Source organism: Anarhichas minor, unplaced genomic scaffold (genome assembly GCF_050575085.1).
Source record: "Anarhichas minor isolate MPS153535 unplaced genomic scaffold, ASM5057508v1 ptg000090l, whole genome shotgun sequence".
Taxonomy (NCBI): Eukaryota; Metazoa; Chordata; class Actinopteri; order Perciformes; family Anarhichadidae; genus Anarhichas; species Anarhichas minor.
The window spans coordinates 606,519-627,020 of record NW_027466536.1 but is presented as its reverse complement, the minus strand read 5'-3'; the positions used below and the strand labels follow the sequence as shown (position 1 = coordinate 627,020).

At 41.0% G+C, this 20,502-nt stretch overlaps 2 protein-coding genes across 2 annotated transcripts in view; both read right to left on the bottom strand.

Moving 5' to 3' along the window:
* The window catches only part of cpne2 (copine II), a 41,838-nt gene extending 34,087 nt beyond the window's left edge, over window positions 1–7,751 (bottom strand). Inside the window, exon 1 of the mRNA XM_076082277.1 lies at window positions 6,790–7,751. Within this exon, the coding sequence (XP_075938392.1) occupies window positions 6,790–6,966 (177 nt within the window). The 5' untranslated portion in view covers window positions 6,967–7,751. The remainder of the gene's footprint in view (window positions 1–6,789) is intronic.
* A 4,691-nt stretch (window positions 7,752–12,442) lies between these two features.
* nlrc5 (NLR family, CARD domain containing 5) overlaps window positions 12,443–20,502 on the bottom strand; it is a 34,674-nt gene continuing 26,614 nt past the window's right edge. Inside the window, exons 41-54 of the mRNA XM_076082279.1 lie at window positions 20,403–20,486; window positions 20,232–20,315; window positions 20,035–20,109; window positions 19,767–19,850; window positions 19,552–19,635; window positions 18,734–18,832; window positions 18,557–18,640; window positions 17,724–17,807; window positions 17,307–17,390; window positions 17,135–17,218; window positions 16,939–17,016; window positions 15,786–15,869; window positions 14,374–14,457; window positions 12,443–14,207 (exon numbers count right to left, since the gene is read on the bottom strand). Coding sequence (XP_075938394.1) covers window positions 14,126–14,207; window positions 14,374–14,457; window positions 15,786–15,869; window positions 16,939–17,016; window positions 17,135–17,218; window positions 17,307–17,390; window positions 17,724–17,807; window positions 18,557–18,640; window positions 18,734–18,832; window positions 19,552–19,635; window positions 19,767–19,850; window positions 20,035–20,109; window positions 20,232–20,315; window positions 20,403–20,486 — 1,174 coding nt within the window. The 3' untranslated portion in view covers window positions 12,443–14,125. The remainder of the gene's footprint in view (window positions 14,208–14,373; window positions 14,458–15,785; window positions 15,870–16,938; window positions 17,017–17,134; window positions 17,219–17,306; window positions 17,391–17,723; window positions 17,808–18,556; window positions 18,641–18,733; window positions 18,833–19,551; window positions 19,636–19,766; window positions 19,851–20,034; window positions 20,110–20,231; window positions 20,316–20,402; window positions 20,487–20,502) is intronic.

Below are 20,502 nucleotides of genomic sequence, written 5' to 3'. Positions count from 1 at the left end.
TTGTGATAATATTTAATACATGTTTAAATGGAAAACAGAGTAACTTGGTTGTATCATCCAATGCAGGTTTGTCTCTGACTCCTTCACATCCACCATCTCTCTGTACCAGAGGTAGCCAACACGGTGCCCGCGTCGCCCGCAGGGACCACGTGAGTCGCCGGCAAGGCATGTTCTAAAAAATAGCACTAGTGTGTTTCCTACCATCATTGTTGTGGAAATCATTGTTAATAATAATTAACATTGACATGTGATCAGACACATCACGTGTATTATTATTGTTATTATCAAAAGGTGATCTGTGCAACTTTGTTATTCAGGAAGCTTGTATCAAACAAGTAGCCCTTCGTACTACGTACCCTTGAAGTAGCTCTCAGTTTCAAAAACGTTGGTGACCCCTGCTCTACTGTCTATACTGTACCATACTGTCATTTCTGTACCAAAATGAGTTGAGGATGAACACAGTTTAGTCTCTGGCTGCCTGGACTCTATACTGCATTTAACACTCTTGGATTAAACTTCTCCATCACCAGTAAGGAAATACAAGAGCAACAAAAGATGAAATGAATAAATAACTGTCCTTAAATACTCCACTATGCAATGTAATGCAGAAGCTGGTTAGTACTGTTGAAACAACGTCCAGTGGAGCATCATAACTGTATAAAAAGTGCCAAGAGGTTAAGGTCAAGTAAATGTAATATCCTAACGATATTAATACGAAAAAACTCACTTTTAGCAGCTGTGTTTTAAGTCTCCAGTAAACCTGTTGGGTGCTTTAGTTCTCCACCAAGGCCTGAAAAACAATATAAAGAGTCTACAGCCATGCAAACAGCTCTGTGAGGCTCTATTTTTCTTAATATATCCATAGTGCTTGTACTGCCGTAATTTGAGCTTAATGCTAATGTCAGCATGCTAACGTGTCCTCAACGAGAATAACATGCTAACGTTAAGCAGGTATGGTGTTTGCCACATTCGCCATCTTAGATTAGCATGCAAACATTTGATAATTAGCATAAACAGAAAGTACAAATAAAGTTGATGGGAATGCCATTCGTTTTGCAGGTATTTGGTCATAACCCAAAGTTTTAGAAACATTTAAATATTATTGTTATTATTTAAATACTAGCGGAAAAATCGGAGGATCACTAAAGTAATCACGATCCATCCTGAGGGCAATCCAACAATTGTTGAGGACAGTTGCTCTCTTCCTAAACTAATTGCTAACTTTGTCTCTTACGGAGTCATTTGACTCAATGTTAAAAAATAAAAAAAGTTATTAATGTTTTAACCCTAACTTCAATTTTCCACATCCTCAACGACTTTTCCCAGGTGGATCCAGCTTTGAGATACAAACAAGTGATGAATTATGATGGCCCCCAAAAATAACCCGGACAGCACACAGACAGATCACAGTGTGTGGGTGTCTGCAAGAGCACTGTGAGAGTCATGTTATTTGCTCTGGGTCCTCTGAACCAGGTGGTTGGATGACTGATACTCACTGGCTGAGCTACTCTCCACTCTGACTCACCCTGAACACAGTGCTTAGTGTGTTTATCCAGCATTAGACAAGGTCAGTATACGTCTAGCCTGTCACCACTTCTGAACTGAAGTGAATATAAAAAGCATTTTTGAATGGTCATTGCACTGATAAACCGGAGATGGTGGCCATGCAATGTCAACACTAAACTGCATCTGCGTCCTGCTGATTAACAAGCACTTTGCTTTGTTTGTTGTCATAATATTACAGTGTTTGCTGATGTGGCGTTTTAATGCTTGGAGATAAGCGTTGCTAAATTTAAGGGAGTTAAATTTGAACAAGTTCACACGCAGAATAAAGTGCTACATCTTTGGTTGATGACGCCAATACATATTTTCAAAATGACTGGATGGATTGACATGACATTTGGTACAGACATTGGAGTCCCCACAGGATGAACTGTATTTACTGTGGAGATCCCCTGACTTTCATCTAGTGCCACCATCAGGTCAAAAACCACTTTGTCCAAATATCTGGAAAAAAGAATGACATTCCCATCATCCTCGGCTGTACTATAAGTTTAGTGCTGAGTTGGTACTTGATTCACCAACTTCCAGTTCGTGACCCATGAAGTGGACACTCACTCTCTCACACACAGGGCAATGTCATGATAGCTGCTTACATTGTAGATGCTCTCCTACCACATTCATCTTTTTTTTCACGCATTCTTTTCTAATCTTCCTCAACTGTGGAACATATAAATCAGTTTGTCCTAATGAAGATGTCCCGAGGCAGCTGACAATCTCCACTGTTGTTTGATATGATCACTTATCAGTGTTTTCACTTTGAGTATGCGGTAGTAGCAAATAACTGTATAGACATAAGGTACCTCTATAAAAACGCACCTTCTATTAATGCTTGTATCCAAATATCTTACGTTTCTCTGACTCGGGATTGTTCTTACAAAAGGACTGAGGAGAGACAGGCTGTAGACCCACAGTACTTCAGAGAGAAAAGGGTTTTTAACTTCAGCCTGCTAACAGTGCTTACAGCACTTATCCATATGTCTGACGCATGGGAAGAGAGCAGAGAGTACGGCTGCACTTTTTGGCTTAAAAACTGATATTGGTGGGTCATCACGGGAGCCCGGCAGGCTCAAGTGCATGTCTCATATTTGTGTCACTGTGGATTTGAACCTGGCTCACTGGACTATGGAAATGAATCAGACCCTTTTTTATCTGTCCATGTTTATTGTTGCAAAAATAGACAAAAACAGAAGCAAACACAACAGGCAACTGAAACAGACCTTTTCCTCTTAGATACAAATGGTGGAATATTAACAATACGAACAGCTGGATGCAACAATAGCTTACTAAGTGGGTAGTTAAATAGAACGTTACTGCAGGGATATGATAACAAGAATGTCTTCAGACTGCAGTCAAACCTGAAGAATAAAACATCACACTAGCTTCAATAACATCACACAATTTGTCTACTTTGCTACTGTGCTCTGCCATCTTCTTTATGAGCATCTTCTTTTTGATTGTGAGAGTTTGTTAATTAGCAATTCTTTGGGACTTAGCTGGTGTTGACTGGTACGTTGTTTTTATTACCCAAGGACCTGAGGAATACGACTGCTCAAAACGATCTGAAACTTTTTAAAGTGTGTGTCCGCGTGGTTTAGAGCTGAGTGTGTACATGCGTGTGGGATTTTTAAAAATGTTAATGACCAGTATGAATACAATGAGGATGAGTATAGTTTTAGTTCTTTCTGTTGTTTTATTAATAAGACAGAGAAGAGACATCACAGCCAAACAGCTCAATGCGAGGAGGTTGAATTAATAAGACGAGCACAACTGGTTTCAAAGACTCACATCAGAGAAGCTGCCGTCAAAAAGGAATTACCTGGACAAACGTGCAACACCAAAACAAACACACAATTCCAAATAAAAGAAAGCAGTTACAGTGTTTCAACAGCAAATGTTGCTTGTTTACACGTTGAGCAGATACAGAGTCCCGTCTCTCCAGCAAACTTTGTCTGTTTGCTGTTTGGTGCTGGGCAGGTAGAGTACAGAGGAGCTGCTCGCTGATGAAAATGAGGTCAATGAGAGTGGTGGGAGTGAACCCAAACAGTAGAGTTGCTTGTCTAAAACCAAAACAACGACCTGAAAGATGCTAAAATCCAGATCTGATCCATTGTTAATGTGAACATTTTCACTGGAGCAGCTTCAATAGACCACGGTTCACCATTATGTGGATATTTGAATTGATCTGTTAAATCACTAAACACCTAAAGTAACCTCACAAAGGACCTTGTCATTCAGATAACCTCCCTCAGATGCTCCATTGAAATGTGTATGATAAAGCAGAAATATCCTTTAAAGTGCGGTTAAGTATCGCAAAAATGGATCCAGCAAATGACATTACAAGTCTACATAAGGTAGAAGATGTGACTTTAAACCCCACTGAGTTTAACATCCCCTCTGTACGCGGTAAAACATCATGCATGGGAGTTCTCACTTTCAGTGGTAAAGGTGTGTCGACAATGTGTTGAGATTAGTACGGGGATTTATAGTTCAGAGAGAGAAAAGGAAATGGGAGGAATAGCCAAAGCAGTCTGCAAACTGGGTGCCACGTCCTTTACATAGCAGAGATCCATATTTCTGTAGGCCCATCATGTTCTTTAAAGCTGCTCTATCACCAGCTTTAGCCGTTATCATAATCTGACATCGTGGTTTCCTTCATTAACCTCTTTACATCATTCTGTTCATTCTCACTTCTTTTTCTATCTCCTTCTTCCTCTTCTCCTTCTCGAACCTCTCTTTCTAACGCTAATTTTTCCCTCACCCTCTGTTTCCCTCCAGCCTTTTCCCATCTCCCTCTCCCTCACACCTCCTCGCTCCAACACTCTTACCCCCCCCCCCCTCTCTCTCTCTCTCTCTCTCTCTCCCCCCCCTCTCTCTCTCTCTCTCCCTTTCTCTCTCTCTCTTTCCCCCTGATGGGCCCAGCTGCTTCTCACACCTCTATCTCACAAGACAGACGAGGATAGACAGAAAGTGAGACGGAGAGAGACAGAGGGGGGAAGACTGGTGACAGAAATGAGAGAGACAATTGGAGAAAGGAGGAGAGAGAAGACAAAGGTAACAGGAGGGGGGATCAGAGGAAGTGAGAAAGCCGGGTAGTGAGAGAAAGAGCGAGCTGTGGATGATATCAGAGAAAAAGGTTCGGGCCTCATTTCGCCTCCTCCATCGTTCCCTCACTCCAGAAGCACTAAGCTTTTGTTTCCCTTCCCGTTGCCATAGAAACCGTTGGCAATTTCACATCGGAGCCACATGCCCTGCTGACCGACAGCTAGCTACAACCCGAGGCACTCGCCTACACACACACACACACACACACGCACATACAAAAAAGCCAGTTTGCCCTGTTGACCAGCTGTTCGCTACAGAGAAGCCTTGAGGCAGCAGCCTACACACACCAAAACTTCATCACCATGTTCCTCTTTAGCAGCTCCAACTTAGTGCTCATGTTGTTATTTTTCTGCACCCTGCAAATGCTGTGTCAAATCATACATTCACATCACATGTTGGTGGACAAGAAACAGAACACGAAGTGCAAAGCGCTGCCCTGGACTCAACTTAACTGCGGATTGATGCAGCACCACTGCAAGCATCGCTCGTCAGTCACAATAGTTGTCGGAGCGTCGCTCTATTTTCTCTTCACTATTGCAAGCCACATTCGTTCAATACAAAGTTATTGAAGAGGGAAAATAAAGCTCTGTGATCTAACACACCGGCTAACTATAGATTAGCTAACGGGACAAAGATCACGCGGTCAATTCAAAAGATGTAGTTCAAATGCTGTTTCAAAACAGCCTTCAAATGGTTCCTCTTTTGTTTTTTTCCGACAGAGGAGGTTAAATAAAAGTGAACGGCTAACAAGCTGCAGCAACGTCCTCCATTTTGGACTCTGTGTCCCCTGTATTGATGGCTTGCTATTGGTCAACTGCGTGAATACCCTTGTCAGAGTTCACCAAAGTTGAACTCTACGTTGAGCAATTTCTCAGCTAATTACACCTCAGTGTGGATGCACTAATTCAGTGGTTGCCGTGAAATTTCGCAGCTTTAAATCCTGGTGTGACCAAGCTTGTAACCTGCATGTCTTTGGACTGAGGCAGCGAACACAGAGAGGACGAGCAAACTGCACACAGAGAGCCCAGCACCTTCTTGTTTGAGCTTTGTTGTTAACCAATGAGACACTGTGCATGCCCAGAAGTTGATAACACTGTTTGTTGAAAGCAAAGATTTAGCATCCCTCTATAATAATAACGTACTTGCATTTTTGAGGGAATTCATTACATTTCTTCTAACAGGAGAGTCATGGACATGCCAGTCAAGCACAGCTTGTACGTATATGCCCACACAGTCAGACGTCAGGTCTGATCAGACCCCCTAATCATAATCGCATGTGTGGCTTTAAGTGCACATTTCATTGCTATTTCTGGTCCACCATGTTACTGTTACGTCTGTATTCAGCAGTTTACATGAAAGACGAATACATAATAAACAAAATAACAAGCTTTAACTAGGCCACCTAGACTGTGCTGAATATGTACTAGTTTGTACAAACCATAGATTAGGACGCACTAATACAGATATATCAGAGGTAAGCTTATCTTGGCACATTATGGAACCTACTTGTGGAACCTTGTATAATTAACTTGGCAGCCCTGATAGCTTCTGTGCGTTGCCAGTTCAACGTTTGAAGAACGTTCACGAACGTTGCAACATCGTACTGGGCTCAGCACGCCGGGGCTCATGCCAGATGGTCAAGACATCATGAGTTTGGCTCTGGCTCACCACATATAACCGTCTGCAAAGCAACACAAGACAACAAACAAAATCTTTTGGTCTTTCTTTGCTGGCAGAACCAGCATGGCGGGCGTGACATTGAAAGCACTTCTGACACTTCTACAATTATCCATCCTCCATTTAAATCTTTTTATTTTTGCCTCGCTTTTATCCTCTTCTCTCCGCCTCCCTGGCGTTGAAATAAACAGCACGGCAAAGCACCAGAAATGGGTTTGACTCCTTATGATCCAAACACTAATATATTATCTCTGTTCAGCCTTTTCCCACCAATCTGCCATTTGCATCCCCCTGCTGATTTCTCTCCATTTTACCACCTGTTTTAAGAAGACAAAACGTGCCTTTTCTTCACTCCTGTCTTTTTTTTCTCCAGCACATCGCTTCCTCCACTTATCTCTCCATCTGTCCGTTTTTTCTCCTTCCCCGCCATCATCCCTCCATCCTTACCTCCACCCAGTTTCCATCCACCTCGTGGAAGAGAACACAGAACGGGTCCGACTTGGAGGCTACATCTCGGTCCAGCAGGCTGGCTGCGGTGACGGACAGCTCCACCCGGGTGACGCAGTGCTGAGGTCCGACACTGCGCGTCTGGCCGTCAGTGGTCGAGCCTTGAGTGTAGGCCATGGTCTGAGGTCACAATTAATCACCCTGGAGCACAGAAAACAAAGACATAAGCGGAAACAACTAGTTTCATACATGCCCACACACCATCCCACACTGGCTGTTTCTTGGCACTTTGAGCTAAATGCTCAAGGATGCGAACAGTCTTGTGTTTAACTGGTACAATGTTCATTAAGTTCACCATCTTAGTTTAGAACTCACCCCCTGTTGAAGACCTCTGGTTTAGAGTTTTAGATAGATATAAACTTTATTCATCCCCAGGGGGAAATTAGTTAGTAGCAGCAGCAATTTACAGAGTAGAATAGAATATAAAATATTACGTATGGAAATGCACAATATATACAGTACAATAAAATAACAGAGCAGATATTGAATTTGAAGAAATAGAAATGGAAGAAATGGAAAAAATGCACAATATATACAATGAATTAGAATGGTATTAAATTAACAACTAGGTAAACTAAACAAACTAAACAGTTGTGCAAGGATCACCAACAACAAGCAACAACCGGGTAGCGTTGTTGTAGTCATTTGAATGAGGATGATCTGGCCAGAGGTGATATATTATAGAGTCTAATGGCAGTTGGCAGGAATGTTCTCCTGGATCTGTCCTTGTGACAGCGGAGCTGGATCAGTCTGTTGGAGAAAGTGCTCCACTGTCCCTGCAGTAGGTGGTGGAGAGGGTGGTCCGGGTTATCCAATATGGATCATAGTTTCTTCAGTGTCCTCCTCTCCACCACCTCTTCCAGATAGTCTTGTTTTCAGCCAATGATGGAGCCGGCCTTCTTAACCAGTTTGTTGAGTCTGTTGGTGTCTCCGGCTCCAATGCTGCTCCCCCAGCAGACTACGGCGAAGTAAAGTGCACTGGCCACAACAGACTGGTAGAACATCTCCAACATCTTGCTGCACACGTTGAAGGATCGAAGTTATTCAAGAAAAAGAGTCGACTCATCCCCTTCTTGTACACAGCGTTGATGTTGGTCTTCCAGTTTAGTCTGTTGTCGATGGAGACACCCAGGAACTTGTACTCCTCCACCATGTCCACGTCCTCTCCCAGAACTCTCAGCGGTTGTGGAGCCGTCGTCTTCCTCCGCGCGCTAATATTAGTAACACTAAAAACAAAGTACAGCAGAGGCTGCTGGGAGTGTCATAAGTTGTGCAGGACTAGCTGCAAAAAACATTTAAAGATTACAAGTTACCTAAGCTGATCTCTGAACTGTACTGTACTGTAGGTTGTTGTTTACATACACAGCTATGGCTGGTGTCCAGGATAAGGTGCAATTACTCGTTATGGGTCTTACTTTACAGGGGTAAATGTGTGTGTCTTACACTGACAGAAAGCAAAATCATGAATTTCAGGAAACGCCACCACAGAGAGGAAAATGAGACGCTATCAACACACTGGGTGTTCATATCTGTTGCCAGGCAGATTGTGTATCGCCCTACAGAAATCAGTCTACAGAGGCAGATACACAAAAAAACGCTGCAGAAGAGTTGGAAATTAGTTGAATTTAGGTAACATTTCAATGTTTACTCCTTTTAGATATGTGTAACAGAAAAAATAGAGAAAACGCACACAAGCGCAAAAGGCTCCAGTTTAATTAGATACTGTCTGGCTAGAAATACACACTGAGGAAGATTTAAACACAGCTGTAAACATATGCAGCATGTGAGACCCTGACGTTGCAGGTTGACCCTAGCTCTATCACACACTCTCTCACACACACACACACACACACACACACACACACACACACACACACACACACACACACACAATCAAAGCCATCGCAGAACCTCCAAAATGGAGACGCCTCACGCGAGGAAAAAAAACACATGAAGAGAAAACACGCACGTATGTCTTGAAACACTTTTTATTTAAAAAACAAAGTGTGCCTGAACATGATGTTCTCAGGAATAACTTGGGTCATATTTGAAATAATAATTAGGGGCTTTAAGGACAGATAAACGGCAGAGCACCTTGTGTCCATCGGAGTGGTTTTGTTCTCAGAGCGGCAAGCTAAAAGGATGCTGTCTGTTGCTAAGATACTAATGTGTCATAACCAGCGTGCTCCTCCCGGTCTGCTCCTGTGATGTCACACTGGTAGTGGTGATGTACTGAAAATACCATTGTAATGTTTTCATTCATTTACTCACTCATTCATAGGTGGTGAAAAGCTTGCTTTGACCGGCTGAAACACTTTCAACCCTTTGATAATTGATTGTGGGTGATGAATGGATGAATTAACGACTCCACTGCCTTTTTTCCCCCAAGATGAGCTTATGAAAATGAAAGACACAAAATGTCTGTGAGCACCTGTCATTAACATACACTACTTACACATATCACACATGAGGACATCCTGCCTTTAATTGACAAGAATGGTTATCAGAGCTGTTATCAATCCGTCTACTGCTCAAGCGGTCTGTGCTATATTCTGTTCTGGCAATGTGTGGCATGCTTTTCAATCACGTGTTTTAATTCGATCAGGAAGAAACTCAAGGCATATCACCTAAAATAATGAAAAAGAAAAAATAATAATGTCACTGTCTTCCAATACTAATCCTAAAGCTGCTTATGCCACCTCTGCTTGGACCTATTTCCTGCGGCTGCAAACTACTTTGACCTGCTTAAAACCATATCACCGCCCTTTTAGTGTGCCATTACACAAGCGACCATTTGTGTGTAAGAGAGTGCAGCAGCACTGTCCTGCATGTTTGAGTGCTCTACAGGAACGCATGGACTATACAGCAGGATGATACACAAACCTGCCAAACTATAGAGACCTGGCAGCCTTGAGTGCAGGTCTCTGGGTTGCACTGACCCTGCTGAAGACGTTCACACCCTCTCACACTTCACATGCACACCTGAGTCACCTCTCTGCAGGAGGACAGGAGAGAAGAGAGGGAGCGGGCTAAGTGGGACTGGCTGACGAGCAGAACAGCATGGAAGTCATGTCATACTTGTTAATAGCAGAGTAAGACCCTGCACACAGGCATTAGGTCTAATTACATGCCAAAGTGGCCAATAGAAATGAAGTGCAGAATGTAAACAGTAATCATTTTTTAGAGTGCTGTCAATTTAAATTGAAAAGAGATCAAAACAGGAAAGCAGCAACTCACCTGCGCGCGCACACACACACACACACACACACACACACACACACACACACACACACACACACACACACACACACACACACACACACACACACACACACACACACACACGTAAAATGTAAAAACAATCAAATGTCACATCCTTCTACCTCACCTCTAACCAGCGCAGACTGGACATTTTTGGCTGAAGTCATTTTGACAAGTGAGCGTGTCACAGCAGCTCCTCAGTATGCATCTAACAAACACCAGCTCACTGTTAATTCTCTACAAATCAATACCAACGAGAAACCAAGTACGAAAACTGGTGTCACACTTACCTTAATAAATGACGTCAAACTTCTTCTCCGCTTTTCAGTTTGCAATTTCTTAGATTACTCTGCTCAGTGAGGAGAAATAAAACCCCCCTTTTCTTTTCTAGCAAAGGGTGAAAACTGAAGTTGCTGTTGCCATTTTTATCCCGTGTATCCTGGAAGGCGCAACAGTGTGTGAAGGTAAATCATCCTCTTAGCCACCTGGACTCTGTTTCTCTCTGCCCAGCGCCACTGATGGACGCTACCCAAGCATCAAGCTACCCATTCTAGCGTACGACCGGAAGTACTGCGAGATCCCCTTACAAAACAAAAGCGTCGCTGTCGAGTAGATTCAAACCGCTTCCGTCTTAAGTGTTTAATGTTGTTGTTCTAGTACAACCAGAACCAGATATAGTTTTTTATATTACCTGTTGACTTGACACTGACGAGTGTTGTTTTCATGGCCAGCATATATTACAGTGGCCTTTCGTTTCTATGATATCCAAATTGTATTTTAAAGTCTTCTCTGGGGAATCTATTGGTCTATTGTTCCCCTGGCGGCCTCTTGTGGTGAATACAGGTATTACCATCTCAATTTGTTCATTACTTTTCAACACATTGCAGTTACATTACCAGTGATGGAATATTTTACTTAAGTAACAGTAGTAACACCAAAAATGCACACAAACAAATGCAAATACTTAGCGTACATCAGAATTACGCCTCTTAGTGTGATATTTTCACATATTATGTTATTGGATTATTATTATTAGATTATTGTTCATGTTTGACTGTACTACTTTATTCGTTTTTAGGACCCTATGAGGTTGCTATCTACACTATAGTATGTCATTGTCCTTAATGTATTTATCTGTCATTATATTACTCTTCTTTTCTTTTTATCTGTGTGAGCATTACAGTATATTTTTAGCACATATTTTGTAATTTTTCACTGTTATTTTCACGTCATTGACCTTAATCTGTAAATTTGTGTTTAAATATATTTACTTTTTTTTCCAGAATATGTGAGTTAGTTACAATATATTAATGCATTTATTCTATTTTCACTGCCATATCATTAACATGCCATGTGAGAAGTCATCATTGCATTTTAAACCCTGATGAAGACTGATCTTTTTATCCAGTAAAAGCTAATCAAACACAGATTATTCAAAATGGACACAAGGAAGACGAGGGTATACAGTGTTAATTCAGATTTAAAACATCTCGATTACTTTGGGAATTCTACTACAATTTGTTTAAGTGCATTTGTGAATCCTTGGGGGGGCACTCGCGAGAGGGGTCTAAAAATAGAATGGTCAAGATTGAGGCATAAAAGGCCAAGATATCTTGACTTTTATCCCCAAAATACTGGAACCTACATTTCTCATAATGCAACTCAACTGTCTACTTCATTTTCCCTTTCTGCCTTGCAAAATCCCTACTTTTTTTCAAATCTTTCATGTTCATGGTTGTAACAAGCTTTCTGTTAAAACTTAAGGTAACCCTTATGACACCATTGGGTTTGTTTTTTTTCTAACTTTGAAGACCCTCCAGAGCAACAGACCACATGATACAGCTGTTTCTCTGGCTGAGTAGTGCCCCTTGTGCTGAACTTCATGAATAAAAAAATGAGTGGACTGGCCCTTTAATACAGGAGCGGAGCAGAAACTGCACTACGTTTGCACTACCAGTGCAAACCCACAAGAGAGTGCCAGAGCAACATGACGGAATGGGAGTCCTGTGACTGAGTCCCGCCAAAGTTTGTCACCGACAGGCACAGCTGTGGTTTCAGCTGCTCCTGTTGACATTAGCCAGAATGAAATATGAGTGAGTTATAAAACACCCTTTGTGCAAGGCGTAGGAAAGAAACTTACTCATGTACTCCAGAAACTAGGTTATATTTAGACATCTTTTTTTTTTAATTAAAATTTACATTAGTAAGTTATGTAAACACAATGACGTGTGTACTGTATATGGAAATTGTGTTGTTTTTGTTCATACAACATATTATATAAAGAAAGAAACTAATTAGGTAAAGCGTAAATAAAGGCCAACACTCAATGTAGTATTTTTTATATATTTTTTTTATCTCAATCACCATCTCAGCGCAAGTCAGAATGAATTCATGTCCAAGCAATACATCATGTGAGAGGTCAAACCTGATCACAAAAAAATTCAGGAGGATAATCTACAGTACGAATCTTGGCCTCTGCTCTTTAAAATGCAGTGTCCTTGTAGAAATCACAGTTTTCTCAGTCTAAATTACATCTAACTAAATAACTTTGCATAATATTACCGGCAGAAATAAATACGCAGATTTGGATAGAGACCACAACCTAAAATGACCATAAGAGCAGATAACAGAGGGGGGTCCTCCCTTATCAACTCTTCCTTTACTGTGAGTTTATGATTTGTTGTGTTTTCACTGATGTGGCCTCTAATTAATGTAAACACATGATGGTGCAAAGTGACTTAGACCCTGCATACCTATTGTGTCACATCAAAGTTACTGGAAACCCTTTACATCATGGCCTCTAGGTTCATGGCGGTGTGGAACAGCGGAAAGAGCCGTGATAGTGCGTGCAAACCCGGCAGTAACAAGACTGAAAAGGTGGGGCTGATCCAAAATAATAAGCTATCTAAGAGAACCAAATCCATTTCCATGTGCATACGCATTAACTATACACCATGTTGTGTGCAGTGCGCTGTCGGGAAACACTTTTAGCAAGTGTTATATGAATTAAACAAACAAAAAAGCAGCACTAGTTCACTTATTTTACTTCATTTTACAATAATATCACTTTAGGTTTATTGAATCATAATTTTATCTGTGATTAAATTAGTTGCTTGAAGATCATTCTAGATCATTCTTAATATTCCCAAAGTAACTTTCTATATTTCTCTGTCGTCCGTAATGTATTCATACTGTACGTTCTGTTCTAATCCCACTTTATCTTTTTTTATTTAACATATCACATCGCAGCACATTCTGTTGCAGTTACTGAACGGTAATTTATGGCATTTTTTTTTACATCAGTATATGATAAGGAAGGTCGTCTGTGCGTGCTGTCTGCAGATAACACAGAAGAGATGTGTCTCGGTTCACCACGCTCAGAGTGGACCATTCTGTCACTGCCCCACAGTCAGCTGATTACGCCAGTTTACCATCGTGAAACTAGAGGCCAATTTGTGCAAATTCATACATTTAAATAGTCTCAAAAATAATATAATTACATTACATTACAGTCATTTAGCAGACGCTTTTATCCAAAGCGACTTACAATAAGTGTATTCAACATATTCAAGAGAACTACTAGTCACCAGAGGTCATAAGTGCATCTCCTTTTTTAAACAAGCATAAACCTGAGCATAAGTACAGTAATTCAACAGTACAGCTGCACTTAATTGCATTGTTCCCTCTTCACATTATTTACAATTTATGGAAAAAGTGATTAGGGTTCTCTCCCATAGTAGACCACATAGTGGTCTTTTAACCCTTCTATTAGAGACACCAGCTGCTGCAGTCCTCAGATACACAACATAATGAAGGTTTTTAAACACATAATGTCACATGGAGATCTTAATCATTTGCTGTAAGATCATTCCTCATGCTTTTCTGATGGTCATACTTTAGGGAAACACATGTGAACTCCATTTGATGCTGGAGCTGTAGCACTGATTCACCTCTGCAGACTCTGATGAACTGGAATGTTACATCTGCGCGCCACCGTCCAACGATCCAGATCATGTTAGGTGGATGAGAAATTCAGTCTCCTCTCCCTCAGGCTGAGCCTCTGGGCCTCACTGGGGGAGACATTGTTCCTCCACAGCCTGAAAAGCACAATGGTGGTTCTAAACATGTTATATTCTCAATATTTAAATATACCTTGTAAACAACACAAATTTAGCTGATTTGAAACATGTAGATGGCTTTACCAAGACATTAAAAGCTGTAGTGGGGGAAAAAAAGAGGGCGACACCATGACAGGAAGTTTACCTGATGAGCTGCAGAGCAGGACACGACTGTAAGGCTCTAACCAGGGCCTCCGCTCCAGAAACACTCACAGCGTTTGACTCCAGACTGGGAGAAATAACAAACATACTGGACATTCATACCGTTGTATTCCCTCAAAGTGTGAATGTGTGGTGATTAAGTAAGTGTAATATAAGAGAAACTTAATTTACAGTACCGTATTTTCCGCACTATAAAGCGCACCGGATTATAAGGCGCACCTTCAATGAATGGCCTATTTTAGAACTGTTTTTATATATAGGGCGCACCGGATTATAAGGCGCATAGAATAGAAGCTACTACAGTCAAACGTTTGACTGGGGTTGCGTTATGCATCCACTAGATGGAGCTGTGCTATGTTGGTGATGTGCTCTGGCCGGATCTTCTTTTCAGTGATCTTGTTTTTGCAGTATGCGCGGAACGTGGCCAGCTTTTCTTGGTAATCTTTTGGCAGTTGCTGCGAGACGGTAGTTCATGTGCGGATTGAGAGATTACGTCTTTTCATAAAACTAAAGCACCAAGAAGGACCGCCTTGAAATTCATCGATGTTCATGTCCTGTGCTAGCGCTGTTGCCTTCATTCGAATAGTGACTGTAGAGACGCTTCTACTTGCTGCTCTCTGTTCAACAACCCACTGTTCGAGTTTGTCCTCCAACTGTGGCCATCTCGCTTTGTTCCCTCGGAAACTCTTTTTAGTCTTCTTTACTTGGCACAGGTCATCTTCTTGCTTCCTCCACTTCCATACCATTGATTCATTAATGTTGAATTCTCTCGCTGCTGCTCTATTCCCATGTTCGGCTGCGTAGCTGACAGCCTTGAGTTTGAACTCAGCGTCGTAAACGTGTCTCTTGAAAGGTGCCATTTTGGGGTCTTTATACACACAAGTGGTGTTGGACTAGGAGTAAGCACAGTACCGGTGTTTACCGCGGTGCGGCTTTGTAGTTTACCAGTCGTACTGAAACATCTTGACAGAGCGCCGTGTACAACCAGTATGGATCAACCAATTAACCAATTGATCCATATATAAGGCGCTCCGGATTACAAGGCGCACTGTCGTTTTTTGAGAAAATTAAAGGCTTTTAAGTGCGCCTTATAGTGCGGAAAATACGGTAAGTCTAAACCCATAGGAGCACATTTTATTGATTGCAGTGAAGACAAAAAATAATCAAAGTGGAAAAAATGTACTTTGAGTCCCAAACCAACCAGGGAATAATGATTTAAGAAATGCAAAAACTATAAATGTGATTTCAGGAAACCAAAATCTTAAACTGATCTCTAATATCAAAAACTAAATACAATACCGTAAATCATACTGAAATGAAACAAAGAAAATATAACAACTAAAACTGGTGTGTGAGTGTGTGTGTGTGTGTTTGTGTGTGCATTCACAAACTCACTCTATTCTCTTCAGCTTCTGACAGAGAGGCATAACTCTGACCAGCTCCTCTGCCACTTTATCACCACAATTGTTCCATCCCAGACTAGAAACAGAGAGAGACGTAGCTGTGTAGCATCTCCAAACACAATCGATCCGTCTTAACATTCAGCTCAGGGCTGACAAACTTCACACATTTGAATCATGTTTATGTCCCATATGCAGTGCCAAGAATGGGACGGCTTTGGAATTACCTACATTTATGCATAATTCCCCCATGAAACGTGGTCTGATCTTCATCAAAGTCTCTATGTAGATTAATAATAATCAGATAGTTGTTTTCCGAAATTGGGATATTTTTTATATGATCTCAATACTAACAATCCATATAGGAAGAAGTATGTGAACCCTTTCACAAATTACCTCTAAAAAAAGCTACTAAAAGTCAGTTTTGCCCATCAACGAGTTGAAACTGTAGTTAGTTACGCCCTGTTCTGTAAAGAAACACATGAAAAGGATTGGTACCTGACACTCATGTGGTTGAGATAACTGCTGTGAATACACAAAAGCATGCTATTGTTTTCATGTTACCATTTCATGAAGATGTGGCTTCTCTAGTTTATTAATGATTGTATCATTAGACTTTGAAGAATATCAGAGCACATTTCATGACAGAACTGTGTATGACATGTAGGCAGCTTACAGCTGCTTTTGAGCTCTGTCACGCCAGAGAGTTGTGAGTGAAATGTCGTCACACAGTGTTGTGATTGTAGGCGGTAATGAAAGCAGGCTACCACTCTGGATCCAAAAACAACAGAGATGGTTCCACAGAGCACACAGGTGATGTTTTCAACTGTTGGAGCTACAACAATAGCCTTGGGTATTTAACCCTGTTAACACAGTCAATAGAGCACATGGATAAGTCAAAGATCACCAGTTGAGCTCAAGGTAAACCCTTGCTGACATCCTGCTGATTTACTTTGCTGCCTCTTGATTGATTGCATGGATACAAGAGGAATGTGTTTGAACATTTTGGCTTCAACACTTAGAATCTCATGCTATTTGATGCCAGTAAACTGTGCACTGTTGTATTGTGAACCTTTAAAGAGATACTTGAGCAATCTGTAATATTTGTCTTAATCATTATTTACTGAAAATGTATTATGTGATCTTACCCCACATCCTGTATGAGGGGACAGTGGGCCAGGCTGGCAGCTACAGGACACAGCTCTGAAGTCCCAACAGAGGTCAGACTGCCAGACCATACGAGAAAAGAAACATTATTATATTATCACAGCTCGTAATCAGTACATCTAGTCATCCATCAGGGTTGCGGTTTCCAAAACAGCGGGAGAAGCTTGAGAGTCTTACTAGATCTTGGTGAGGTTCTTCATGTACATCATCGCTTTGGACAGGCTCACTGATCCTTCATGTCCAATCCTGTTCTCTGAAATACTAGAAAAAGACATAAACACATAACATAAACCTCAGGACAATTGTGACAAATATACATCAACAAGAAATGTGAGTGTGTGTGACTTACTCCAGCACAGTGATGTGTGTCAGTGATGGTAGAACAAGGGCCATCCTGGCAGCAGTTAGATCACCGAGACTGTTGCTAGGCAGACTGTGAGAAAGCACAAACAGATGTTTTAAGTCTATACTGATATATGTCTAATTTACAAAATACAAACGATAGAAATAATACAATGATAAATAATACAGCTGAAGAGTTTACTTGGAAGAATGTTTTGCAGCAATGAACACTAATTGAAGACTAGAAATGTTTACATGTGGAAATATAAAAGTGTTAATTGGACCAATAGGAGACTGGGAGACACTGATTGCAAGCACAAGCGGTGCAAGTGTGAATGAACACATGACAGAATTTACACATCTTACAATGTTTTTTCAAAACAGCATTTACAGGAATGAGCCACATATAAAAACATGTCCTTACTGGAGCTCTTCCAGGTGAGTACAGCTGTTCAAAGCCTCCAGTAGCATGTCTCCAGATTGGTCGCTGATAAGGTTCTTTGATAGACTGGAAGCAGACACACACACACACACACACGGGCACACACACACGGGCACACACACACACACACGGGCACACACACACACACACACACACACACACACACACACACACACACACACACACACACACACACACACACACACACACACACACACACACACACACACACACACACACACACACACACACACACACCAGTAAAAGTAAAATAGTTAGAGATTCAATAACTAGGTAGAAGGCAGTATGCATAGCCATCTGTCAGTGTCTTCTTTGATACCATCGCTTGGTGGTGCTACGGTGACAAATGATAATCAAGGGCCATGAAGCGAATATAATAATTATTCTTTTAATTAATATTATTCTTTTTTATTAACAGTGTATTGTGTTTTTATGCTATGGTTTAAGTATCTATACATATTCTTTTTCCTATTTAATTTTCACTCCAATTCAACTTACGTGTTATATATATATATATATATATATATATATATATATATATATATATATATATATATATATATATATATATATATATATATATATATATATATATATATATATATATATATATATATATATATATATATATATATATATATATATATATATATATATATATATATATATTATCTCCAAAAGTTTTTGAAACGTGACACATTAACAAAAATCTGTTGATAAAAGATCAGACATGACTGTAAGTGCCCATCACAGGGTTAAACTACCCTTGTATTGTCAAGGACCTTCCTGCCTACCTGATCTTTCTGAGCTCCGTCCAGACAGGAAGGAGTCTGGTCAGCTCTTCTATTCCTCCAGCAGCCATCCTCCAGCCCTCTAACCTGACACGACAACAGAAAGAACACATCCAATATCACCTTTTATGACGGACTAAAGTTCAGTTAATCATATTTGTTTACGTGCAGCATGCTCACTCTATCTCCTGCGTTAGTGTGAGTCCCTCCATAGCAGCTAGGAGATCTAGCACACAGTTTGCTTGTGTTGGTCCCATCGCTGTGGCAATCTTATTTAGCCTGGCAGACACACAGACACACACACACACACACACACACACACACACACACACAATATGCATAAACAAAGGCTGGAATTTACTGCTCAAACGAGCAATCAAATGCTCAGTGGAATTGTTGAATTAGTTCCAAACTAGTAGGTGATATCTCTCACGTGAGGAGGATGTTTACCCATGTAAATCTGATATGTATTTATATTATGTATAAACAGCACTGACATTGATCTGCAGTTATATGTTGTGACCTTGCAGCTCATCCCGGAGCAGCAGTTTACAAATTAGCACAGGGAACAGGGAATGGTAAATTTCCCCCCTGGGAAGGGAGGATTGTGGGATCAGAGCCCCCCCCCCCGCACACAGATTTATGTGAAGTTCATGTGAAGCCGATGACAAGCCGATATGCCGTGCTGGCAGTAACATGGGCTGTAATGTGAGCAGTGAGAGTGAGCTTTGGCAGTTAAGTGGGAGCAGCAAATCATAAATAGACCCGATTATTAGAGAGGCTCTGGATATGTGTTAGTAAAGTGCATCGGTGTAACTGTAGTAGTAAATGTAAAAGCATCTGTCTGAAATAGCTTGGCAGGCTTAGCTCCATATATTAGATAACTACTTAATGAGTATATAAACAGGCAGCATTACCCTCGATTATCCTTCATAATCACACAGAAAGGTCAGAGGTTCTAATGAGAAAGCTGCAGTAGACCAGATGGTGTTTCTTACTTGAGACTGCGTATAGAGTTGATTTTCCTTAGTGCTTGTGCCAGGCACATCCTGCTCTCATCGTTCAGCTGCAAGCAGTCCAGACTTAGAAACAAACACACACATTAATAACAGACCTACTAAGAACTTCAAGACATTATAGAAGCCACTCTATATTCAGACATGTTTGTACACACGTTCATTCATTCATTCATATGCCCGTGCGTGTCTCTTACCAAAGGCCCTCCAGACTGACACACTCTCTCAGCACTGTGATGAGCTGCAGCCCTCCAGACGCTGACCACTCACAGTGAGACAGACTAGAGAAGACAAGTCCAACAGTAATACTAATGTTTATATACTTAATGAGATGGTTGAACATGTTTCAAACAAACCAATGAGCACTGTATAAGCACTTTATAGATTTTACATGGTGCCGATCGATCCGTTCATGTAATGTTCACTTCTTCAGAAATATCATTATGCTGAATGTTAAATGCTTACTTGAGTGATTTTAGGCGAGGCAACATTCTGGTCATAATCTGGGCTGCTGTGTCACTAATCACATGACCCGACAGACTGGGAGAGGGAGGAATGAAGATTTCATTTCAATTCATAAACATGTCAAGCAGTGCGAGATTTTTGATTGTATTTAAACGAAATGTTCCAGACAGGTCATAAAATGTGTGTGTGTAGCTCACTTTAAGCACTGAATGGCTGTAGCCTGCAGCAAGGCCTCTGACATCTTCTCAACCAATGTCACAGAAGCCTCTTTGGACCCAATACTACAGATGACAAAAGTAGTCAAGTGGCATGCTAAAACTTTAAAACAGACATTTATAACGGTGTCCAATGTGAGAAAAAGCTCTCACCTGAGAGAAGTGAGATTTGGCAGCGAGGGCAGGACAGAACAGAGAAACTCAGCTCCCTCTATGCCCAGGCTGTTGTGGGAAAAACTGTGAATAATGAGAG